Below are 21251 nucleotides of genomic sequence, written 5' to 3'. Positions count from 1 at the left end.
AGAGAGAGAAAGCACCTAACTGAGGGAATCAGAAACAACTTCCTATGGGGGATGGCACCAGAAATGGACCTTGAAGAGAATCTAAGAGATAGAAGTAGAAGCCTAGGAGACAAACTTAATGAAGGCATGAGACTGGATTTCAAGTATGGGGAGCAGCAAGCAGGCCAATTTATCTCAAATCCAAAATGAGTGAAAGGGAAGTCCTCTCTCTTTCCCCATTCAACAAAAACCAGTGGTGCCCTATTGTAGGTGATGAATTGGAATGAGTTAACAAAATACAGCATGATTACTGTACCTGAGCAATGACCTCAGGGTCACCAGCTGAAAGAGGTCTCTTCTAACCAATTGAGTGCTGTTTATTCCTGGACTTCTGCCTGAATTCCCTGAAAAAGCTGTGTTCTCCTTCCAGTTCCATCCTGATTCTCCTTCGGGGCAGACTCCTCAGTAATAGATCTTTTGGCGTCCTCAGATGTTCCCAAAATAAAACCTTTTTTTAAAATTTTCCAATTGTGTTAAGTTAAATCAGCACTTATGAAGTATCTGTTGTGTGCAGAGCCCTGTGGGAGGTTCAGGGGAGGTGAAACATGGGGCTAAAGCACAGCCTTTGCCCTCAAGGAACGTATAATCCAATAGGGGGTTATGACACATACACAGGTAATTATATTTCTATGTTTTGTGAATCTATAATTTCATCAATGTGGGCGCTGCTTCCACCAGGGCTGATTGGAACCAAATTATACCATACCTCACTAAGATGTATCTTCTAAGGTATGAATAAGTTGCAAACTGCTTTGAAATGACACATCAGGATGCACTTAAATGCCATGTACTAATGTCTCAAAGATTCACATGTCCAAGTTCTCTGGGCTTTCAAAATAACCATTGCCCTGATTTTATAGCTTTTTCTTAAAAGCCGAAGTGTTGGGTTTTTTGTTTGGTTTGGTTTTCTGTTTGGTTTGGTTTTTTTGTTGATCCTAGGGGGCATCGAGGGGGCTCAGTGGATAAAGCACTGGACCTGGATTCAGGAGGACCTGAGATCAAATCCAGCCTCAGACACTTGACACTTACTAGCTGTGTGACCCTAGGCAAGTCACTTAACCCCCATCACCCCGCAAAAAAAAAAAATTAATTATATCTTTAATTTTGAGGCTAAATGAATCAATGCAACATTTTAGCTGTGCTTCAGAACTCCAGACCAATGCACTGTGAATATGTTTTAACTTAATACCTTCTTTTAAAGAAAAAACATTATTTATTAACATTCTTTTCTTTTTAAGTTTTGAGTTTCAAATTCTCTCCCTACCTCCCAACCCTTCCCCCACTTACTGAGAAGGCAAACAATTTATCAATTATACATGTGAAATCATGTAAAACAGTCCCAATATTACCCATAATCCCAAAACATCAAGAAAAATAAAGTGAGAAAATTATATTTCAATTTGCATTCAGTTCATCAGTTCTCTCTCTGGAGGCAGATAGTTTTGGGATTTTTTTTTTATCATGAGTCCTTTGGAATTGTCTTGGATCATTGTATTGATCAGAGTATCCAAGTCTTTCACAGTTGATCATGATTAAAACATTGCTGTTACTGTGCACAATGATCTCCCGATTCATCTCGCATCACTTTGCATCAGTTCATATAGGTCTAGCCATGTTTTTCTTAAACACATACCCCTTGTCATTTCTTATAGCACAATAGTACAGGGGGCAGCTAGGTGGCACAGTGGATAAAGTACCAGCCCTGGATTCAGGAGTACCTGAGTTCAAATCTGGCCTCAGACACTTGACACTTACTAGCTGTGTGACCCTGGGCAAGTCACTTAACCTTCATTGCCACACACACACACACACACAAAAAAAAATATATGAATCTATACAATAGTACTCCATCACAATCATATGTCACAACTTTTTAGCCATTCCCCAGTTGGAGTATCCCCTCAATTTCCAATTATTTGCCAACACAAAGAGTTGCTATAAATATTTTTGTACATATAGGTCCTTTTCCTTTTTCTTTAATCTCTTTGGAATATACATCTATTAGTTTTTTTATTAATGTTTTATAGTCCTTTGGGCATAGTTCCAGATTGTTCTCCAGAATGATTGGACCAGTTCACTATTCCACCAACAGTTCATTAGTGTACCTGTTTTCTCTCATCCCCTCCAGCATTTGTCATTTCTGATAAGTGTGAGGTGGTACCTCAGAGTTGTTTTAACTTGCCTTTCTCTAATTGGTAGTGATTTAAAGCATTTTTTTTATATGCCTATAGTTAGCTTTGATTTTTTTAATGAAAATTGCCTGTTCAAAACTGCCTTTGATCATTTTTCAATTGGGGATTGGTTTTTATTTTTATAAATTTAATTCAGTTCTATACTCAGTAAATATTTGAGAAATGAGGCCTTTATCCAAGATATTACTTCATTGCCTATGGTACATTTTAGCAAAATGTAGCTTTCTTGCTCATTATCCCTTTTAATTAGGTTTATTTTTGCTTTTGCTTTGTCTAAGATCATGATTGCTACCCCTGTGTTTTTGCTTGTTTCTTGATGTCTCATGGGATCATTAGCTTCTACTTGCTCAATTCTAATTTTTTGTTTGTTTGTTTTTAGTGAGGCAATTGGGGTTAAGTGACTTGCCCAGGGTCACACAGCTAGTAAGTGTTAAGTGTCTGAAGCCGGATTTGAACTCAGGTACTCCTGAATCCAGGGCCAGTGCTTTATCCACTGCGCCACCTATCCGCCCCTCAATTCTAATTTTTAAAGAATTATCTTTTTCAATGAGATTTCCCATTTGGCCAATTCTATTTTTCATCAGTAAATGTTTGTACCTCATTTTCCATTTGGCCTATTCTGCTTTTTCATGAATTCTTTTCTTTAGTGAATTTCTCTGCCTCTTTTACCATTAAGCCAATTCTTTTTTTTAAGGAGTTATTTTCTTCATTATTTTTGTGTTTCTTTTACCAAATTGTTCATTTCCTTTTCACAATTTGCTTTCATCACTTTTATTTTTTATCCCAATTTTTCTTCTATCACTCATCTTTTTCTTTAACTCTTCCAGGAATTCTTGTGGGACTTGGGTCCAATTGGTAATTTTCTTTGAGACTTTTTGCAGCTATTTTCACATTGTTGTCTTCTTCTGAGTTTATGTCCTGGTTTTCCCTGCCACCATAGTAGCTTTTTATGGTCAAATTCTTTTTTTGTTGTTTGCTCATTTTCCCATTTATTGACTTTCAAATTTATGTTCAAGTTGGGCTCTGTTCACTTGGGTGTGGGGAGGCACTGTCCCAAGATTCATGCTTTTTCCTGCTGCTATTTTCAGAACTAGTTTTGGAGGTCTGCAAGGTTTTTTTGTTCTTCTAAGGTGGTGTGATTCTAGAAGAGGTATGGTCATAGGTCTCCTGGTCTGTACTCTGGTCTTTACCCAGGAAGGGCCCCTGGTCCCCTGTATCCACAAACACTAGTACTTTCTTTGCCTTGGAACTGTGACCAAGGTCCTTGCTCCCTTGTGACCAACCACCCGCACTCCTCTCTTCCCTGGAACTGTGACCCAGAACTGTATAAGGGCAATGGAGTTGCCAATCAGTGCCAGCTGTACCCAGTGCCAGTTGTCCAACTTCCTTATCATCTCTGGACTGAGAGGTCCTAAAGCTACTGCTGACAGTCAATGTTGCTGACAGGCTTCCACCCCAGTGTCACAAACTTTTCCTGTCAACCTCCCAAGTTTCCTTAGGCCAGGAAAATCCCTCACTCTGACCTTTTACTGGCTCTGCTACTTCAGAATTTGATTTAAGGCATTATTTTAAAGTTGTTTGGAAGGGAATATTGAAAAGATTCAGCTGGGTTGCCTCTAAGCTGCCATCTTGGCCAATTTAATACATTTTAATCCAATTCTTGATTATCAAGATTATTTGACTACTCCTTAGTGTCGAGGAGATCTCTTTTTTTTATTTATTTTATTTTTTTTTTTTTGCGGGGCAATGGGGGTTGTGACTTGCCCAGGGTCACACAGCTAGTAAGTGTCAAGTGTCTGAGGTCGGATTTGAACTCAGGAACTCCTGAATCCAGGGCCGGTGCTTTATCCACTTCGCCACCTAGCTGCCCCCGAGGAGATCTCTTAAAGCCAATGACATTTGCAGAAATAGAAAAAATGCTGAGAGCACTGTTAGTGAATGGTAGTTTGCCAAAGATGATGTGATTTTGTCATTTGCTTACTCTACTTTATCATGACATGATCCTGTAGGAAAGGCATATGTAGAGTTCCAAACCTGACACTCTTTCTCTGTCCTCCTTCTCCAGCCGGGAACTGACATGGAGAGACATGCAGCACCTGACGGTACTCACATCCAAAAGGAACCAACTTCATGATGAGGTCCATCAGTGGCGGAGGAATGGGGTTGGCCTGGAGTTCAATCATTTGTTTGGCTATGGGGTCCTTGATGCAGGAGCAATGGTGAAAATGGCTAAAGACTGGAAGACAGTCCCCGAGAGGTTCCACTGTGTCGGAGGTTCAGTACAAGAGCCTGAGTGAGTGAGGGTGCATGTTTGTTCACTTCCATCAGTGGCTGTGAGCCTCCCAGCAACCAAGGAGCATTAAACCATCAGTAGCACCGGAAGATACCAGTGTACTTTATATTTCCTGCATATGGAGGAGTTTCTTTCATTATGATGCAGAAATAACTTTGTAGGCGCCTCAATATCTGACCAATGCAATTTAGACTGCATTAAGAGAAGAAAATTGTCTAGAATGAGGAAAAAGGAAATACCACTGTATTTGGCACTGTTCAGTATTGTAGCATATTTCATTCAACACAACTGAGAGTATCATATGAAATTCTGCATGTCATGTCTCAGGAAGAACATTGATAATTGGTGCAACGTATTGAGTGCTGGACTTGGAGACAGAAAGACCTGAGTTTAAATCCTGCCTCAGACACATACTGGCTGTGTGACCCTGAGCAAGTTACTTTACCTCTCTCAGTCTCAGTTTCCTCATCTGTAAAATGGGATAATAATAGCACCTACCTCCCAGGGTTGTCAGAATCAAATGAGATTGTGTGTGTGTGTGTGTGTGTGTGTGTGTGTGTGTGTGTGTATCGAGACAATGAGGGCTAAGTGACTTGCCCAGGGTCACACAGCTAATAAATGTCAAGTGTCTGAGGCCAGATTTGAACTCAGGTCCTCCTGAATCCAGGGCCAGTGCTTTATCTACTGTGCCACCTAGCTGCCCCATGAGATAATATTTGTAAAGTGCTTTGCAAACCTTAAAGAAATATATAAATGCTTATTTATTATCATTATTGTTTTCAGCTGGAAAGAGCACAAGGGGGCAGCTAGGTGGTGCAGTGGATAGAGCACTGGCCCTGGAGTCAAGAGCACTTGAGTTCAAATCTGACCTCAGACACTTGACACTTACCAACTGTGTGACCCTGGGCAAGTCACTTAACCCTAATTGCCTCACCAAAAGAAAAAGAGTACAAAGCAAGGAGACTCAGACAGTGAAGGACCTCAAGATCCTACTATATAAGGATTAAATGAAGGAACTCTGGAGGTATTTAGCCTGGAGAAGAAAAGACAATTTAATCAAGACATGAGAGTTGTTTTCAAGTATTTAAAGCACTGTCTCTTAGAAGAGAGATCAGACTTGGCTTCATAAGGCAAAACTAGGAGAAATGGATGTAAGGAAAAAATTCCCAATAATCTGAGCTCTCTGAAAATGGAATGAGCTTCCTTAGGAAGTAAGAGGTTAGCCCCGCCCCCTTCCCCTTGAGATCTTTAAAAGAAGGGCAGTAATTAGCATCTATTCCAGATATATCATGTAGAGAATTCTTAGTCAGATATAGCTTGAGCTTGATGGCCTCTGACATTCATGCTTATTCTGAGGTTCCATGGTCAGTGATCAGTAGATTGGCCAGCTGATGCTGGACAGCTTTGCCCCCTAACTCTCACTCCTCAAAGTTATACTGGGGGGCAGCTAGGTGGTGCAGTGGATAGAGTACCGGCCCCGGAGTCAGGAGTACCTGAGTTCAAATCCGGCCTCAAACACTTAACACTTACTAGCTGTGTGACCCTGGGCAAGTCACTTAACCCCAATTGCCTCACTAAAAAAAAAAAAAAAAAAGTTATACTGGGTCTTATTTCACAAGGGTATGACATTGACCCCAGGTTCTCCTGGCCTAAAACAACGAAGTTCACTAGAAAGTCTTGCAGTCCCCTTATCTGAAGATCATCCTACTTAAGTATAGAAAGGTTTATCCCCAGACTTCTTTGCCCAATATAAAAAAATGTTCTCATAGCAAGCAGATCTATCCTATTATCCCATTGACCTCGGATCTGTACTTGTCAATAACTCACATATTTAACAATAATAACATAAACACGTATATTTGGTGATTAACAGTTTCCTGTCTTTTATCTCTAAAATGAAAGGTAGGGGGGCAGCTAGATGGCGCAGTGGATAGAGTACCAGACCGGGAGTCAGGAGTACCTGAGTTCAAATCTGGCCTCAGACACTTAACACTTACTAGCTTCTTGACCCTGGGCACTTAACCCCAATTGCCTCACTAAAAAAAAAAAAAAAAGAAGAAAGAAAGAAAGAAAGAAAGAAAGAAAGAAAGAAAGAAAGAAAGAAAGAAAGAAAGAAAGAAAGAAAGAAAGAAAGAAAGAAAGAAAGAAAGAAAGAAAGAAAGAAAGAAAGAAAGAAAGAAAGAAAGAAAGAAAGGAAGAAAGGAAGGAAGGAAGGAAGGAAGGAAGGAAGGAAGAAAGGAAGAAAGAAAGAAAGAAAGAAAGAAAGAAAGAAAGAAAGAAAGAAAGAAAGAAAGAAAGAAAGAAAGAAAGAAAGAAAGAAAGAAAGAAAGAAAGAAAATGAAAGGTAGGAAGTCACCAAATTGTAGACTAGCTAAATAGAGGGGATCTCCTCATTTTGTAAATGAATTATCTAAAATCTAAAGAAGTAGCGTGACTTGTCCACAATCACACAGATGGTGGTAAAACTGGAAAGTAAGTCTAAGCTCATTCACATTGAAAGCAAAGACCAAGGAAATGCAAAGTGGCCAGAGAACAGGACTGCCTGCCTAGAAAGAAATGCCCTGTTCACAAGAGCAATGCTTTTGGAATCAGAGGACTTGGGTTCAAATTCTGCCTCTGACACTTAATACCTGGGTGGTCTGGGGCAAATTACTTCAACTCTCTGGCCTTCAGTCTCCTGTGAAATACAGTAAGAAGAAAATTGGCACTGGAATCAGAAGACCTGGGTTTAAATACCGCTTCTGACACTTAATAAGATCATTTATCTGCCTTGAGCCTCTGTCTCTGCACGAGAAGGTTGAATGAGATGGCCTTGGATAAGACAAACATTGCAATTTGAGATGTCATCTCCTTTTGGATGGCAACTGCCTTCATAGAAAGGAACAAGTGGGGGCAGCTAGGTGGCGCAGTGGATAGAGCACCAGCCCTGGAGTCAGGAGGACCTGAGTTCAAATCTGGCCTCAGACATTTGACACTTACTAGCTGTGTGACCCTGGGCAAGTCACTTAACCCCAATTGCCTCACTAAAAAAAAAAAAAGAAAAAAAAGAAAGCATTGAGATTGAAGTCAGGAAGACCTGAATTCAAACCCAGCCTCAGATACTTACTAGCTGTGTGACTCTGGGCAAGTCACTTAATCTCTGTTCGCCTCATCTTCCTCATCTGTGCAATGGGAATCATAATAGCATCTACCCCCCAGCATTGTTGTGAGGATCAAATGATATCATAATTGTAAAGCATTTAGTCCCTGGTACATAGAAGGTGTTTAATAAATGATTATTCCACAAAAAATAAGTGAATGAATGAATAAACAAATAAATAAATAAATGTGTGAGTAAGTAAATAAATAAATGAGCCCTGGATGAGTCACTTAACCTCCTTTGACCTCAGTTTACTCATCTGTTAAATGGGACCTCCCCCACAGAGTTGTTATGAGGATGAAATGAAATAATATTTGTAAAGCACTTTGAAAACCTTAAAGTGCTACACATATAGTAGCTATTATTATTACCATTATAAGATAATATACTTAGAAATGAGTACTGGGGGGGCAGCTAGGTGGGGCAGTGGATAGAGCACCAGCCCTGGAGTCAGGAGTACCTGAGTTCAACTCCAGCCTCAGACACTTGACACTTACTAGCTGTGTGACCCTGGGCAAGTCACTTAACCCCAATTGCCTCACTAAAAAAAAAAAGAAAGAAAAAGAAATGAGTACTAGGCATGGTGTTTTGGCTCAATCATGTATTTATACCTATTGATATTATGCTGTGTTATTGTACATTGGTGGGGTGGGGGGATTCAGTTTTCAAGGTTCCTTCTGCACAACTCTGTGAAGTAGATAGTATAAGGACTGTTAACCCTTTTTTCCAAATGAGGAAAGTGAAAGGTCAAATAGCCTGCCTACAGTCACACTGAGTCAGAGCAATCTGTGACTTTGTCAGTCTAGGGACAAATTTTTGTATCATCCCTGAAGGAAGATAATAATAATGATAGCTAACATTCCTATAGTACTTTATAAATATCTCATTTTTGTACTCACAACAACCCTGGGAGGAAGGTATTATTATTAGATGCAAACAGAAGTGACTTACCCAGGGTCACACAGCTCATAAGTATTGGAGGACAGATTTGAATTCAGGTCTTCTTGACTCCAGGTGCCCCATTTTATCCCCTGAGCCACCAGCTGCCTCTGGAAGCCCAAAGAAACATTTTCCAATTTTGAAATGATAATCATGTCATTTTTATATCAGTCTCTCAGCTCATTGATTTTATAAATGGGCTTTCAGTGTGTATCCACAGAAGATAACTACTCTAATCATATTTTGTAGACAGAAAAGAGATTTTCTTAGCTGGTGTTTTGAAACCTTTCTTTTCATAGTAGTTATTCCATTTGGCAAAGTAATTAGTGATGCATTACAGTCCCCATAATTTATCCCTAGATAAACAGTATTACTCATAGCAAGAACACAGCTTCAGGATATCCTGCCTCGTGCGTCATTGTCCTCATTAAGCGGTTCAGGCTAGCCCTGCTCAGATATCTGGGAAGGGCATGAAACTCATCACAGGCTGTAGAATCGAGGCTTCTCTAGCCATTCTCAGCATGACCATAGTTTCTCCTCCCTAATTTGCATATCTGTGAAGTGTTGCTAACTTTGGGAAGCACAGACAGTTGGGAAGTACCCAGAAGAAAACAATCCATTCTTTATACTTCCCAACTTGAGAGATTCCATGAATTAGACCAATACTCCAAAAGCCTGGATGTGAATGCTAACTCAATAACTAACTTAATGTTTTTAGAGTAGCTCACTCCGCCTCTGTGGACCTCTGTGGATTTCACATCTGTAAAATGGAGTTTATATGTTTGTTGTTGTTGTTCAGTCATTTTTTTCAGTTATTTGCAACTCTTTGGGATCCCATTTGGGGTTTTCTTGGCAAAGATACTGAAATAGTTTGTCATTTCCCTTCTTGGCAAACAGGGTTAAGTGACTTGCCAGGTAAGGGTCTGAGACCAGATTTGAACTCAGGGAAATGAGTTTTCCTGACTCAAGGCCCAGCACTCTGTCCACTGCACCCCCTAGCTGCCCCAGAGTTTATACTACTTAAGACTCATTATTTTCATAGGTCCTTTGTGAGGATCATGTAAGGGGTCAATTTTTAGGGTCATTCTAAAATTCTCCAACCTGTATATTTCATTTTGAAGAAATCTAAAAGGAAAAAGCAAAACCAAGATCATCTGAGTTCTTGAGAATATTTTAATTCATCCAATTCTCCTCGGACCATTACCCGAGTTCAAGACCATCAGTTGCCCCACCTATTTGGATATTGTCATCTTCCAACAAGCATATTTTTTAGGCTTTGCAGATTGCCTGGTTGATGCAAAACAGGGGCAGCTACTGTTTCCTTGGTACTTAGTTCTAAAGGCCTTCTCAGAACTTACACAGTGAGCCAGAGGCAAGGAAAGATCCCAGAAACTGGCCAGATGTGGGAGCTGCCTAATGCTGGTGTGGCAGATCACCATGAATAGCCTAGAAGGAACCCCCTCTTTTTGTTTGTGAGCTTCCTTCCCACTGACACCCTGCCTAGGCCACTTATCCAAGATGATACTCAGATTGGCCATCACCCAAAATAGCTTGAAAACTGGCACAGTGGGAATTATTTCATTACATTCTGTGCTTTTTTATTCTTTTATTTATTTTTGGGTTTGTTTTTTTTTTGCTTAGTGTAGCATATCCATAGGACTCACCCCAAGATGAGAAAGTTGAAGCAACCCAAGGTTCAGTTGACCTACTCAAGAGGATTCAATGACTAAACCCTGATTGAAAGTAACTATCCCAGGGGCAGCTAGGCAGTGTAGTGGATAGAGCACCAGACCTGGATTCAGGAGGACCTGAGTTCAAATCCAGACTCAGACACTTGACACTTACTAGTTGTGTGACCCTGGGCAAGTCACTTAACCCTCATTGCTGAAAGAAAGAAAGAAAGAAAGAAAGAAAGAAAGAAAGAAAGAAAGAAAGAAAGAAAGAAAGAAAGAAAGAAAGAAAGGAAAGGAAAGGAAAGGAAAGGAAAGGAAAGGAAAGGAAAGGAAAGGAAAGGAAAGGAAAGGAAAGGAAAGGAAAGGAAAGGAAAGGAAAGGAAAGGAAAGGAAAGGAAAGGAAAGGAAAGGAAAGGAAAGGAAAGGAAAGGAAAGGAAAGGAAAGGAAAGGAAAGGAAAGGAAAGGAAAGGAAAGGAAAGGAAAGGAAAGGAAAGGAAAGGAAAGGAAAGGAAAGGAAAGGAAAGGAAAGGAAAGGAAAGGAAAGGGAAGGGAAGGGAAGGGAAGGGAAGGGAAGGAAAGGGAAGGGAAGGAAAGGAAAGGAAAGGAAAGGGAAGGGAAGGGAAGGGAAGGGAAGGGAAGGGAAGGGAAGGAAAAGAAAAGAAAAGAAAAGAAAAGAAAAGAAAAGAAAAGAAAAGAAAAGAAAAGAAAAGAAAAGAAAAGAAAAGAAAAGAAAAGAAAAGAAAAGAAGAGAAAAAGAAAAAGAAAAGTAACTATCCCAGAGCAAGCTGTTTGGATGTCTCAACATCTGGGCCTCCAGAATTCAAAGGCCATGCTGGGGTTTTCAGCCAGCTCATTGTCCTGAGGACCAAGGACATTATTAGACACCTAGCACAGCAACAGTCAAAATAAGGACTCATCAGACAATGATGCCACACTTGGACAAAAACTTGATAGTAAACATGATGAAGAATAAATCCATTCTCCTCAAAGTGGCAGCTAGGTGGCACAGTGGATAAAGCACTGGGCTTGGGGCTCAGATCTAGCCTAAGCACTTATTAGCTGTGTGACTCTGAGGATGTCACTTAACCTCTGTCTGCCTCTGTTTATTCAGCTATAAAATGAAGATAACAATAGCACCCACCTCCCAAGTTGTTGTGAAGATTAAATGAGATAATATTTGTACCAGGGCTCTCAAGGGCCATCAAGTCCAATTGCCTCATTTTACCAAGAAGAATATTAAGGCCCAGAAAAGTGAAATAATTTGCCCAGGTTATTCAGGCAGTGAGCACCAGAAATCGTACTTGAGCCTAGCTCTTCCTTTGACTCAAGAACCATCCTTCTCCCATTATATGCAAATGAGCTGCCCAGCCAGTAGTCTTCTGGACCCAGCTGGTACTGGCTCATGAGAATCAATTGTTAAATTCTCATTCTGACCATTTACACTTAGCCTATCGGCAAAGACTATGTATTAGGGCTTGATTTATTGTTTGTTGGCTGTTTAGACTTTTCTTTTCTTTTGCAGGGCAATGAGGGTTAAGTGACTTGCCCAGGATCATGCAGCTAGTAAGTGTCAAGTGTCAGAGGTCAAATTTGAACTCAGGTTCTCCTGAATCTAGGACAGGTGCTTTATCCACCGGGCTACCTAGCTACTAGACTTTTCAAAGTGAGGAAGAAAGTTTTAGTAATGCAGATGAAACTTTAAAATGTGTCCTGCCTTTTTTTTTCCCAGAAAGCCAGTTAATAAACATATGAGGAGACAAATAACAGGGTCAGCCGCAGGCTTTTTTGAAAAATAAGAATAGATCAGCCAGATTCAGTCTTTGACAAAATATAAGAGCATGTTTAGAAACAAGTGCTGCTCACACCCAAATTAAATAAGGCAGGGAAAAGAGATAAGGACCATCATTTCTTTCATATGTGTGCATTTGTGTGTTTTCTCTTTCAGTGTTCCCAGCAACCCGAGCAAACCTCCTTTCAGAAAAGTCATTTGAAAAGAAATAGGGGCAGCTAGGTGGCGAAGTGGATAAATACCTGCCCTGGATTCAGGAGGACCTGAATTCAAATCTGACCTCTTGACACTTACTAGCTGTGTGACCCTGGGCAAGTCACTTAACTTAACCCTCATTGCCCTGCAAGAAAAAAAAAAAGAAATAACTCATGAAAGATTACTCATCACCTTGTTGATTTTTAATTCCTATTTGCCCAATGTTACATTTGATTGATATATTTATATAAACAAATATTACATATACATCTATTTAGTGCATTTTATATATGGAAATATATATATATATATATTTAATATGTTTCATTGTCATTTTCACTCTCAGGAAGATATCATCTAACAACAAGTTGGTTCTGACACTCACAACTGATGCTTGTGAAGGAAAGGAAAACTTTGTCCGCTATCTTGAGCATGTCCAGGCTGTCATCACAGTGAATGCAACAAGGAGAGGAGACTTGAATATCAACATGACCTCCCCAATGGGTACCAAATCCATTTTGCTGAGCCGGCGCCCCAGAGATGATGACTCTAAGGTGGGTTTTGACAAGTGGCCCTTCATGACCACTCACACTTGGGGGGAAGATGCCAGAGGGACATGGATTCTGGAAATTGGGTTTGTTGGGAGCGCGCCACAGAGGGGAGTGCTGAAGGAGTGGACACTGATGCTGCACGGAACACAAAGTGCTCCCTACATAGACCAAGTAGTGAAAGATTACCAGTCCAAGCTGGCGATGTCCAAGAAGGAAGAACTGGAGGAAGAATTAGATGAAGCTGTGGAGAGAAGTCTTAAGAGCTTACTGAGCAAAAACTAATGCTGCATGTCTGTTTTTGCCTTCACTCCCTCCTCTCCCACAATTCTGAGCATCTTTCTACTCTTATGCCTTCTGTTAGACCTGTAGCAAATACTGTCGCTGCCCAAAAAAGAATCACATTCCCTTGATTTTATTTCATTCATTCTGTCGATGATTATTTTCCTTACAATGGAAGCATTCTCTTTTTTTTAAAACTCTAGGCCTCAAATATATTGTTCCCTACCAACTCCTGTGTACAGTTTGTGACTATGAATTATTTTCTGTGTCCTTCAAATACGTGATATCTTGCAAACAAAACTGTGACAGCTTTTCCCTTAATATTTTCTGTAGCAAATGTTGTTTATATAAGAAGAGAAAGGAGTAAATTGGAAAGCCTGCACCTTGTAGCATCAAGCATATTTTTCTATGGTCTCAACAGAGACAGTAGCTCTTGAAAGAAAAAAAATAATGTAGTTAGAGGGTGATGTTTGAATCTATAAAATCAAATGAGATGCTAAAAAAACCCATCTGTTCATGGGTTCTTTGAAAAGAATTCGAATTATTGGGGTTAGTCTCTTACGTGGATGAAGGTGGCATGGTTTACGGGTGCCATTGAGAGAAAGGCATAGTAAGAAAGAGTGAGGAGATTCAAGAAGCACAAGTATTAGGGTGGGGGTGGGGGGAGACAGGGCGTGGGGAGGGAGGGGAGGTTCGATCATCAGCACCAAGGTTACCATATTCTAACCAATCAGCATGGTGAATTGGAAACAGCTTCTGGGCTGTTGTGTCACCAGCTGTCACTCTTAGTTACAGTGACTCCTGAAGCCTGCTAGAGCTGCACAAATTATCCCCATTTTGTATAGTATTCATGTACCCCTGTTTTCTGGGGTGAATAACATGACTGTCAACAATTTACAGTTGGTGAAGGTGTCAGGCAAGATACCCAATTTTAGAAGCTGCTGCAAAGTCCTCTTTTTTAATAAAGATTGGGTCATTTTAAGGAGGGGAGGGTGGGAAGGGAGAGGATGGGGGGGGGACATTTGTTGGTATTGCAATAACATATTTTGGTTTTCTTATTTCCGAAAGACTGAAAAGGGAAGAATGTCTAGTGGGATCTCTTTGGGGTGTCTTTAAAACTCCCTGTCAAAACACATGTGAACTGTGGATGCAATGTGGCCTGTTTGGAGATGTTGACCTGAACCATTATCCCCACACTGATCCTCTTTTCTAAACCTCTCAAAAGGGCTGAAAAGGAGGCTCAGAGCTTTGAAGAAAAGATCATCATGGATCCAAAGAAATGTATATGCAAAGCACCTAGAAATCATCTTGGTTACCAGATAATAAATAAGGAGACCCATATTCATTGGCCCAAAGAAACATACCTAAAATAAAACTCAAATATTATAAGATTCATACCATCCACTTCATAAAATCATCATTTTCTTCTCAAATAGTCATTTCTTCTAAGTTTCTTTCCATCAGTTTTCTTTGCAAAGCTCTTATTCCCATCAACTTTTTTATTCACTCCCAAGTAGTCAATATTAATGTTTCCCTTTCTCTTAGACACTTCTCTCTCTTCCCCCATTAGAAGGTCTTCATTTCAATTCGATTTAGCAAATATTTATCGAGGGTCAACTTTGTGAAAAGCATTGTTCTAGGCACTTCAAGAGCTATATAATAGATGAGTATAAGAACCACCACCTGGTACTCATAGAATCATCCACCCTTCTGGGTGATCAAATACAATCTTGTCCCATAGGTATTATAAAGAGATGATGCAAATAGCAAGCCAGGATGTGGTAAATGGTGTCAAGCATCAGAGAGGAACAAGATCACACCCACCTGGACAAATCAAAGAAGGCTTTTGGGGAGGAGTGTAGTGCCTGAACTTAGCCTTGAAGAATAACCTTCAAGTTCTCAACAGGAAGAGATGGAAGGGAAGGTGAAAGGTAAAAGAAACAACATGAACAAAAGTGTAGCAACAGGAATGTATATTAAAGGAACAGTAAGATCTTGCTGAGGCTTAGATTCTGGTGCCTAAAAGGCCACATGTCCCAATAAAATAAGGCATCCACATTTGATCACCTTGAAAGGCAATGACTTAGAAAAGGGTTTGGAAAGTTCAAGTTAAGAGTGATTCAGTCACAATCTATTGTCATTTTCTCTTTTTTTCCCAAGTTGGCATGAGCTAAAAACAGTCCATTTTAATTTTACACCATCTACCTTTATGTTTAGTGTGCTTGGTGGCCTTTATTGGATGAGTCTGAAGGTGTGTTTGGTTTTTTTTTTTGTTTACCGCCTGTTTCATGTGTTTTTTAAAAAAATAGTTACAGTTAAAATAGCAAGTGTAACTGTCAAATACATTTCATAGTGATGGTCTGAAAAATAAACCAAAGGATAACATGTGTGCATGCCTGTCTAAGTGCACACAGAAATATATACATATGTAAAATATATACACGTATATACATAAATACTCTTGTATATATGTATATACACACATAGAACTAACATGTGTGTGTATTTACTAAAGAAACAGAGTTCATACTCATCCATAAAAGAATTTCCAAAAAGATCACGATTGAAAAAAAAAAAGATCACGATTGGTCAGAATTTAGATGATTGATACATTGATCCCCATTGCATCCTCTCATTTTGCAAATCTCTGTATAAACATTAAATGTCATATGGCAGCAAAATTATAAAATGGCTGTTCATATTTTCCCAACTGTGGCATTAGTAATGAACATAATTCGCTTCTTAACAGAAATTGTAAGTTTTGATATGAGAATATAGTATATAAATTATATATATGACATATATATAGCATTATATAAATATATATAAATCCTTGGTTCTCCATTTTTCACACCAGTATTAAGAATGAAAAGCATCCAATTAGTATAAGTTTTTATGATAGCCCTGCTGCAAGATAAAGTTAATTTATAGTCATTTATAAAAAATAAAAATGAACATAAGCAAATGATGACTTGACCAGGCTGACTTTGTTTAAATATCAATCCTTGTGATTATGTTTTATAAGTAAAATGAAAAGATTATGTTGTAAATTAGGAGGCTCAATAAAAAAGTTACCTACCAGAGATTATGTGGGATGTGCTATATATTCAGCAAAGCTATTTCCTATCAATCCACTAGTAATATTTCTAATCCATAACGGAAGCAATTTTTTCCTGGTTACACTAAACACTGGTCATAAATGGAACACTTGGGAAAAAATATTCCCTGATTAAACACTACAGTAAAACCTCACTATATGGGGGCGGCTAGGTGGCGCAGTGGATAAAGCACCGGCCCTGGATTCAGGAGTACCTGAGTTCAAATCCGGCCTCAGACACTCGACACTTACTAGCTGTGTGACCCTGGGCAAGTCACTTAACCCCCATTGCCCCGCACAAAAAAAAAAAAAAACCTCACTATATGAACAAATTTGCATTACAATTAAGGGACAATCTGAATTGTAGAAAAATTTCCCCAAAAATTTAACTATTAAAGCAGATCCTCTAAAGACCCTTCTTATTGTTAACATTTTGTTGCCCAAGAAGGGCCTTTAGAGGATCTGCTTTAATAGTTAAATTTAATGATAACAGTAAAGCTCTCAATCTCAATGAAATTAATGCTTCCAGAAAGTTTGGACATCCTCCCTAACCCCCCAGAATCTTTTTAAACTAGTAGTTTGTTCAGTAAACCCTTCTTTCAGAAAGTGAAAAGGTATGCTTCATCCCCTTTTTGCTGAAAAAAAGGTAAACCTCACACAATCTTTTTGCAAATTATTACAGAGTTTGGATTCTTAGTGTCTGAATTAATAAACACTGTCTATCCAGAGAATGTGCTTGGATGCCCAGAGTTCCATGGGAATGGAAATCTCTGGGTTTCAAGAAATGCATACCACTTGATATGTGTTAATAGGAGGTCCCAGTGTTCAGTATACCCTTTTCATTATCATTGCAGACAAATCAAACTCATGAGAAGAAATGAACCCAGGTTAGAAAAGATGATGTTTTGAAGAGCCCTACTGGATATTTCTGACTTAAAAGGTTTTAGGGTAATGGTGTCATTCCTGCCCTCCACTACCACCACCACCACAAAGCCTCCCAGAATTCTACTTTTCCCAGAACATATTGCCAAGGAACAATCAAAGCCTGGGTCATGACAAACAAGGCCACCCACAGGTTCCCTTGTAGCATTTAAGAGCTGAATGAGAGTAGACATCCACCAGTCCTGACGCCAGCTGCCATGGACATCAGGGAAGGGGCCTTCAGCTTTGTAGTAACTGGATTAGTCCATCATCGCATGTTGTAGGCACATCGTAAACATTTGTTGATGGAGTGACAGTTAACATTACTCGATAGAACCATCCATAAATGGGTTTTCCCACCACATATTTTGGTACAGATGTTCTTCTGAGAACCAACTACAAGTCAAAACGGTAACATGAGACTGGAAGGGAATTGGGGGGCAGTGGGGAGGGAATTCACTACAAAGTTTAGCCAGCATTCCCCTCAATCCTCCTGAGGGATGGAGAAGGGAAAAAAAAAGATAAAGGTAGTGGAAACAATTAATCATCTGGCTTCACCCCAGGCCCTAGCCCATTTTCAGCATATGGACAAGGAAGCGATTGTGGGAGAGCTGAGTCTGGATTCATTCAAGATTCAGCTCAAATCCCACCTATGCTTCTATGACCTTATCTATCATCTCGATCTGTGATCTAAGAACCCCTGGGAATCTCCTAGACCAAAAGCATCAAACACACTGCCTATATGCAGCAGAACCAGATTCAAATGTAATTGGGAAATATTTAATGAAACAAAAATACAATAGAACATAATGTTAATATATGGATATGTGTGTGTGTGTCAATATGTAGCCCACAGGGATCCTTGTACATTGTTCAATGATTCTGTTTCCATGTGAGCCCTAGACCCTTTCAGGGAGTCCATGAGGGCAAAACTATTTTTGTGAGGCAATTGGGGTTGTGACTTGCCCATTGTCACACAGCTGGTAAGTGTCAAGTGTCTGAGGCCAGATTTGAACTCAGGGCCTCCTGAATCCAGGGCCAGTGCTTTATCCATTGCACCACTTAGCTGCCCCAAAAACTATTTTTATAACAATACTAAGATATTTGAATGGTAAGTATAGATAAATATAACCCACAGAAACAAAAGCTCCTTAGTATGCCCTCAATAATTTTTTTCTTTCTTTTTTTTATTGAATAGAATTTTATTTTCCAAAATATATGTAAAAACAAATTTTAACATCATTTTTTTTAAATTGTGTTCCAACTTCTCTTCCTCCTCCATTCCCACCCCCCACCCACTAGAACTCAAGCATTTCAAAATCAGTTATATATGAGTAGTCATGGAAAACATTCCCACATTAGCTAGGTTGTGAGAAAACAGTCCAAAAAAACCCAAAACTTCAGATTGAGGAATTGTCAAAGAGGAAAAAAAATTTTTTTAAATGTGTTTCCATCTATTTTCAGATCCTATCACTTCTTTCTCTGTAGATGGGTTGCCATTTTCACAAGTCCTTTAGGGTTATATTGGATCATTGCCTTGCTGAAAATAACCACATGCTTCCCAGCAGATCATCTTACACTATTGCTGTTATTTTGTATACAGTGCATTTCACTCTGCTTCAGTTCATGTAGGTCTTTCCAGGTTTTTCTGATAGTATCCTGTTCATCATAACCTGAATAAAGTACCTTAAACTTGACAGAGAATTTTCTTCATATTAGCCCAGCAAAGTAGGTACCATGCATTTTGCCATTATATTTGATCATCATAACTATTTCCCTCCATCCTATTCCATTCCCATGATATTTACTCTATTTTCTATCTTCTTTTTACCTATTCCTCCTCAAAAGTGTTTTACTTCTGACTATCCTCTCCCCCATTCTGCACTCCCCCTTTTCACCCTTCTTTCTTTATCCTCTTCCCCTCATACTTTCCTGTAGGGTTAAATAGATTACTCCTCCCAACTGGGTGTGAATGTTATTCCCTCCAGGAACCCACTCTGATGAGTTTAAGGCCTTTGAGCTAATTCTGTGTTCCAAATTTTCTTCCTCCCTCCCTCCTCAACCCTCCCTATGAAATCAAGCAATTCAATATGTCATACTTGTGCTGTTATGCAGAACATCTTTACCTTCCTCAAAAGTGTTTTGCTTTTTACAGCTCTCTCCCCCAATCTGCCCTTCCCTCCTTCCCCTCTCCCCCTCCTTATCTCCCTCCCTTCCCTCAGGGCAAAAATATATTACTATACCCACTTGAGTATGTATGTTAGTACTTCTTTGAGTCAATTCTGATGATATTAAGGTTCATTCACTCCACAATTCCCTCCCCCTCTTCCGCTCCCCTCCATAAGCTTTTTTCTTGTTTCCTTCATGTGAACAACCTCTCCCCAGACCATCTCTCCCCTTCCCCCTCCCCCAGTCTATTTCCCCTATACCTCAACCCTATTTTAAAGATGTCATCATGGGTTAGTTAGGTGGCACAGTGGACAATGCACCAGCCCTGGACCCAGGAGGCCCCAAGCCCAAATCTGGCCCCAGACATAAGACACCCCACCCTGTCTGCCCCACAAAGAACAAAACATAAATGCTAGATGATGCTTAGTTTTGCTGGGTACATGATTTTTAGCTATAGTCCCAGTTCCTTTGCCCTCTGGGATATCATATTCCATGCCCTCCTGTCCTTTAATGTAGAAGCTGCTAGATTTTGCTTTATCCTTATTGGAGCTCCACAGTATTTTAATTCCTTTTTTCTAGCTGCTTGCAATATTTTCTCCTTGACCTGTGAGTTCTGGAATTTGGCTATAATATTCCTGGAGGTTTTCCTTTTGGGATCTCTTTCAGGAGGTGATCAGTGGATTCTTTCAATTTCTATTTTAGCTTCTGCTTCTAGAATATCAGGGCAATTTCCCCTCACAATCTCTTGGAGGATGGTGTCTAAGCTCTTGTTTTGGTCATGGTTTTCAGGTAGTCCAATGATTTTCAAATTATCTCTCCTAGATTTATTTTCTAAGTCAGCTGTTTTTCCAAGGAGATATTTCACATTGCCCTCTATTTTTTTCATTCACTTGGATTTGCTTTACCGTGTCTTGGTTTTTCATAAGGGCACTAGCTTCCATTTGTTCAATCCTAATTCTTAGGCAATTATTTTCATCAGAAAGTTTTTTAATCTCCTTTTCCATTTGGCTTTTCAAACTGTTGACTTTTTTCTCATGACTCTCCTGTATTGTTCTCATTTCTCTTTCCATTCCTTCCTCTCTTTCTCTACATCTTCGTTCTACCTCTCCTACTTTCTCTTCAAAGTCCCTTTTGAGAGCTTCCATGGCCTGAGACCAGTTCATATTTTTCTTGGAAGCTTTGGATGTTGGAGCTTTGATCCTGTTATCTTCTTCTTCTGAGGATGTATTGTGGTCTACCTTTCCCCCAAAGAAGTTTTTGATGGTCTTCTGCTTTCTCTGCCTACTCATCCTGGCTTACTATTTCTTGGCTTTTTACTCCTTCTTAAAGTGTAGCGCTGCTTCCAGGACACACTGTTCATGCTACAGCATGGCACAGGGGGTGATTGGGCTTCTTCTCAGCCTGCCTGGCTTGTAAGTAATCCCCTCAATAATTATTAAATATAAAGGAATCTCAAAAAGTTAGAACTACTGATCCAACCTACTGTTCTCATTTTGTTGAGAAGATTTGGGGGTTTTTTGGTTTTTGGTTTTTGGTTTTTTGGTTTGTTTTTGTTTTGCAGGACAATGGGGGTTAAGTGACTTGCCCAGGGTCACACAGCTAGTGTCAAGTGTCTGAGGCCGGATTTGAACACAGGTACTCCTGAATCCAGGGCCAGTGCTTTATCCACTGTGCTACATAGCTGCCCCCGAGAAGATTTTGTTAAGGTGGAGGAAGGACTGATAAGAAGTGTCAAAGACAGGACTATGACCTTGGTCACCTCACAACCATGAAAGAAATGAAAAGAAAAAATTTCTTAATATGAGCCTGTTAATGTAAGTTTTTAAAGAAACTAATCCATAAAGAAGGCTATTTGTTAATGCAAAACAGAATGTAGGTGTATTTCACCCTAGGCCAAGCTTGGAGCACTAAATTAAAACATACTCATTCAATATCAAAATAATCTTACTTTCCAAAAACACAGTCCCTTATTTT

The 21251-nt window shown here is 39.6% G+C and overlaps 1 protein-coding gene across 1 annotated transcript in view; it reads left to right on the top strand.

The window, feature by feature from the left end:
* The window catches only part of PCSK2 (proprotein convertase subtilisin/kexin type 2), a 326924-nt gene extending 313183 nt beyond the window's left edge, over window positions 1-13741 (top strand). The window contains exons 11-12 of the mRNA XM_043985748.1: window positions 4297-4524; window positions 12607-13741. Of these exons, the coding sequence (XP_043841683.1) occupies window positions 4297-4524; window positions 12607-13093 (715 nt within the window). The 3' untranslated portion in view covers window positions 13094-13741. The remainder of the gene's footprint in view (window positions 1-4296; window positions 4525-12606) is intronic.
* Window positions 13742-21251: the final 7510 nt, after the last annotated feature.

This window comes from Dromiciops gliroides, chromosome 2 (genome assembly GCF_019393635.1).
Source record: "Dromiciops gliroides isolate mDroGli1 chromosome 2, mDroGli1.pri, whole genome shotgun sequence".
In the NCBI taxonomy this organism is placed as follows: Eukaryota; Metazoa; Chordata; class Mammalia; order Microbiotheria; family Microbiotheriidae; genus Dromiciops; species Dromiciops gliroides.
This window is presented reverse-complemented; position numbering and strand designations above follow the sequence as displayed.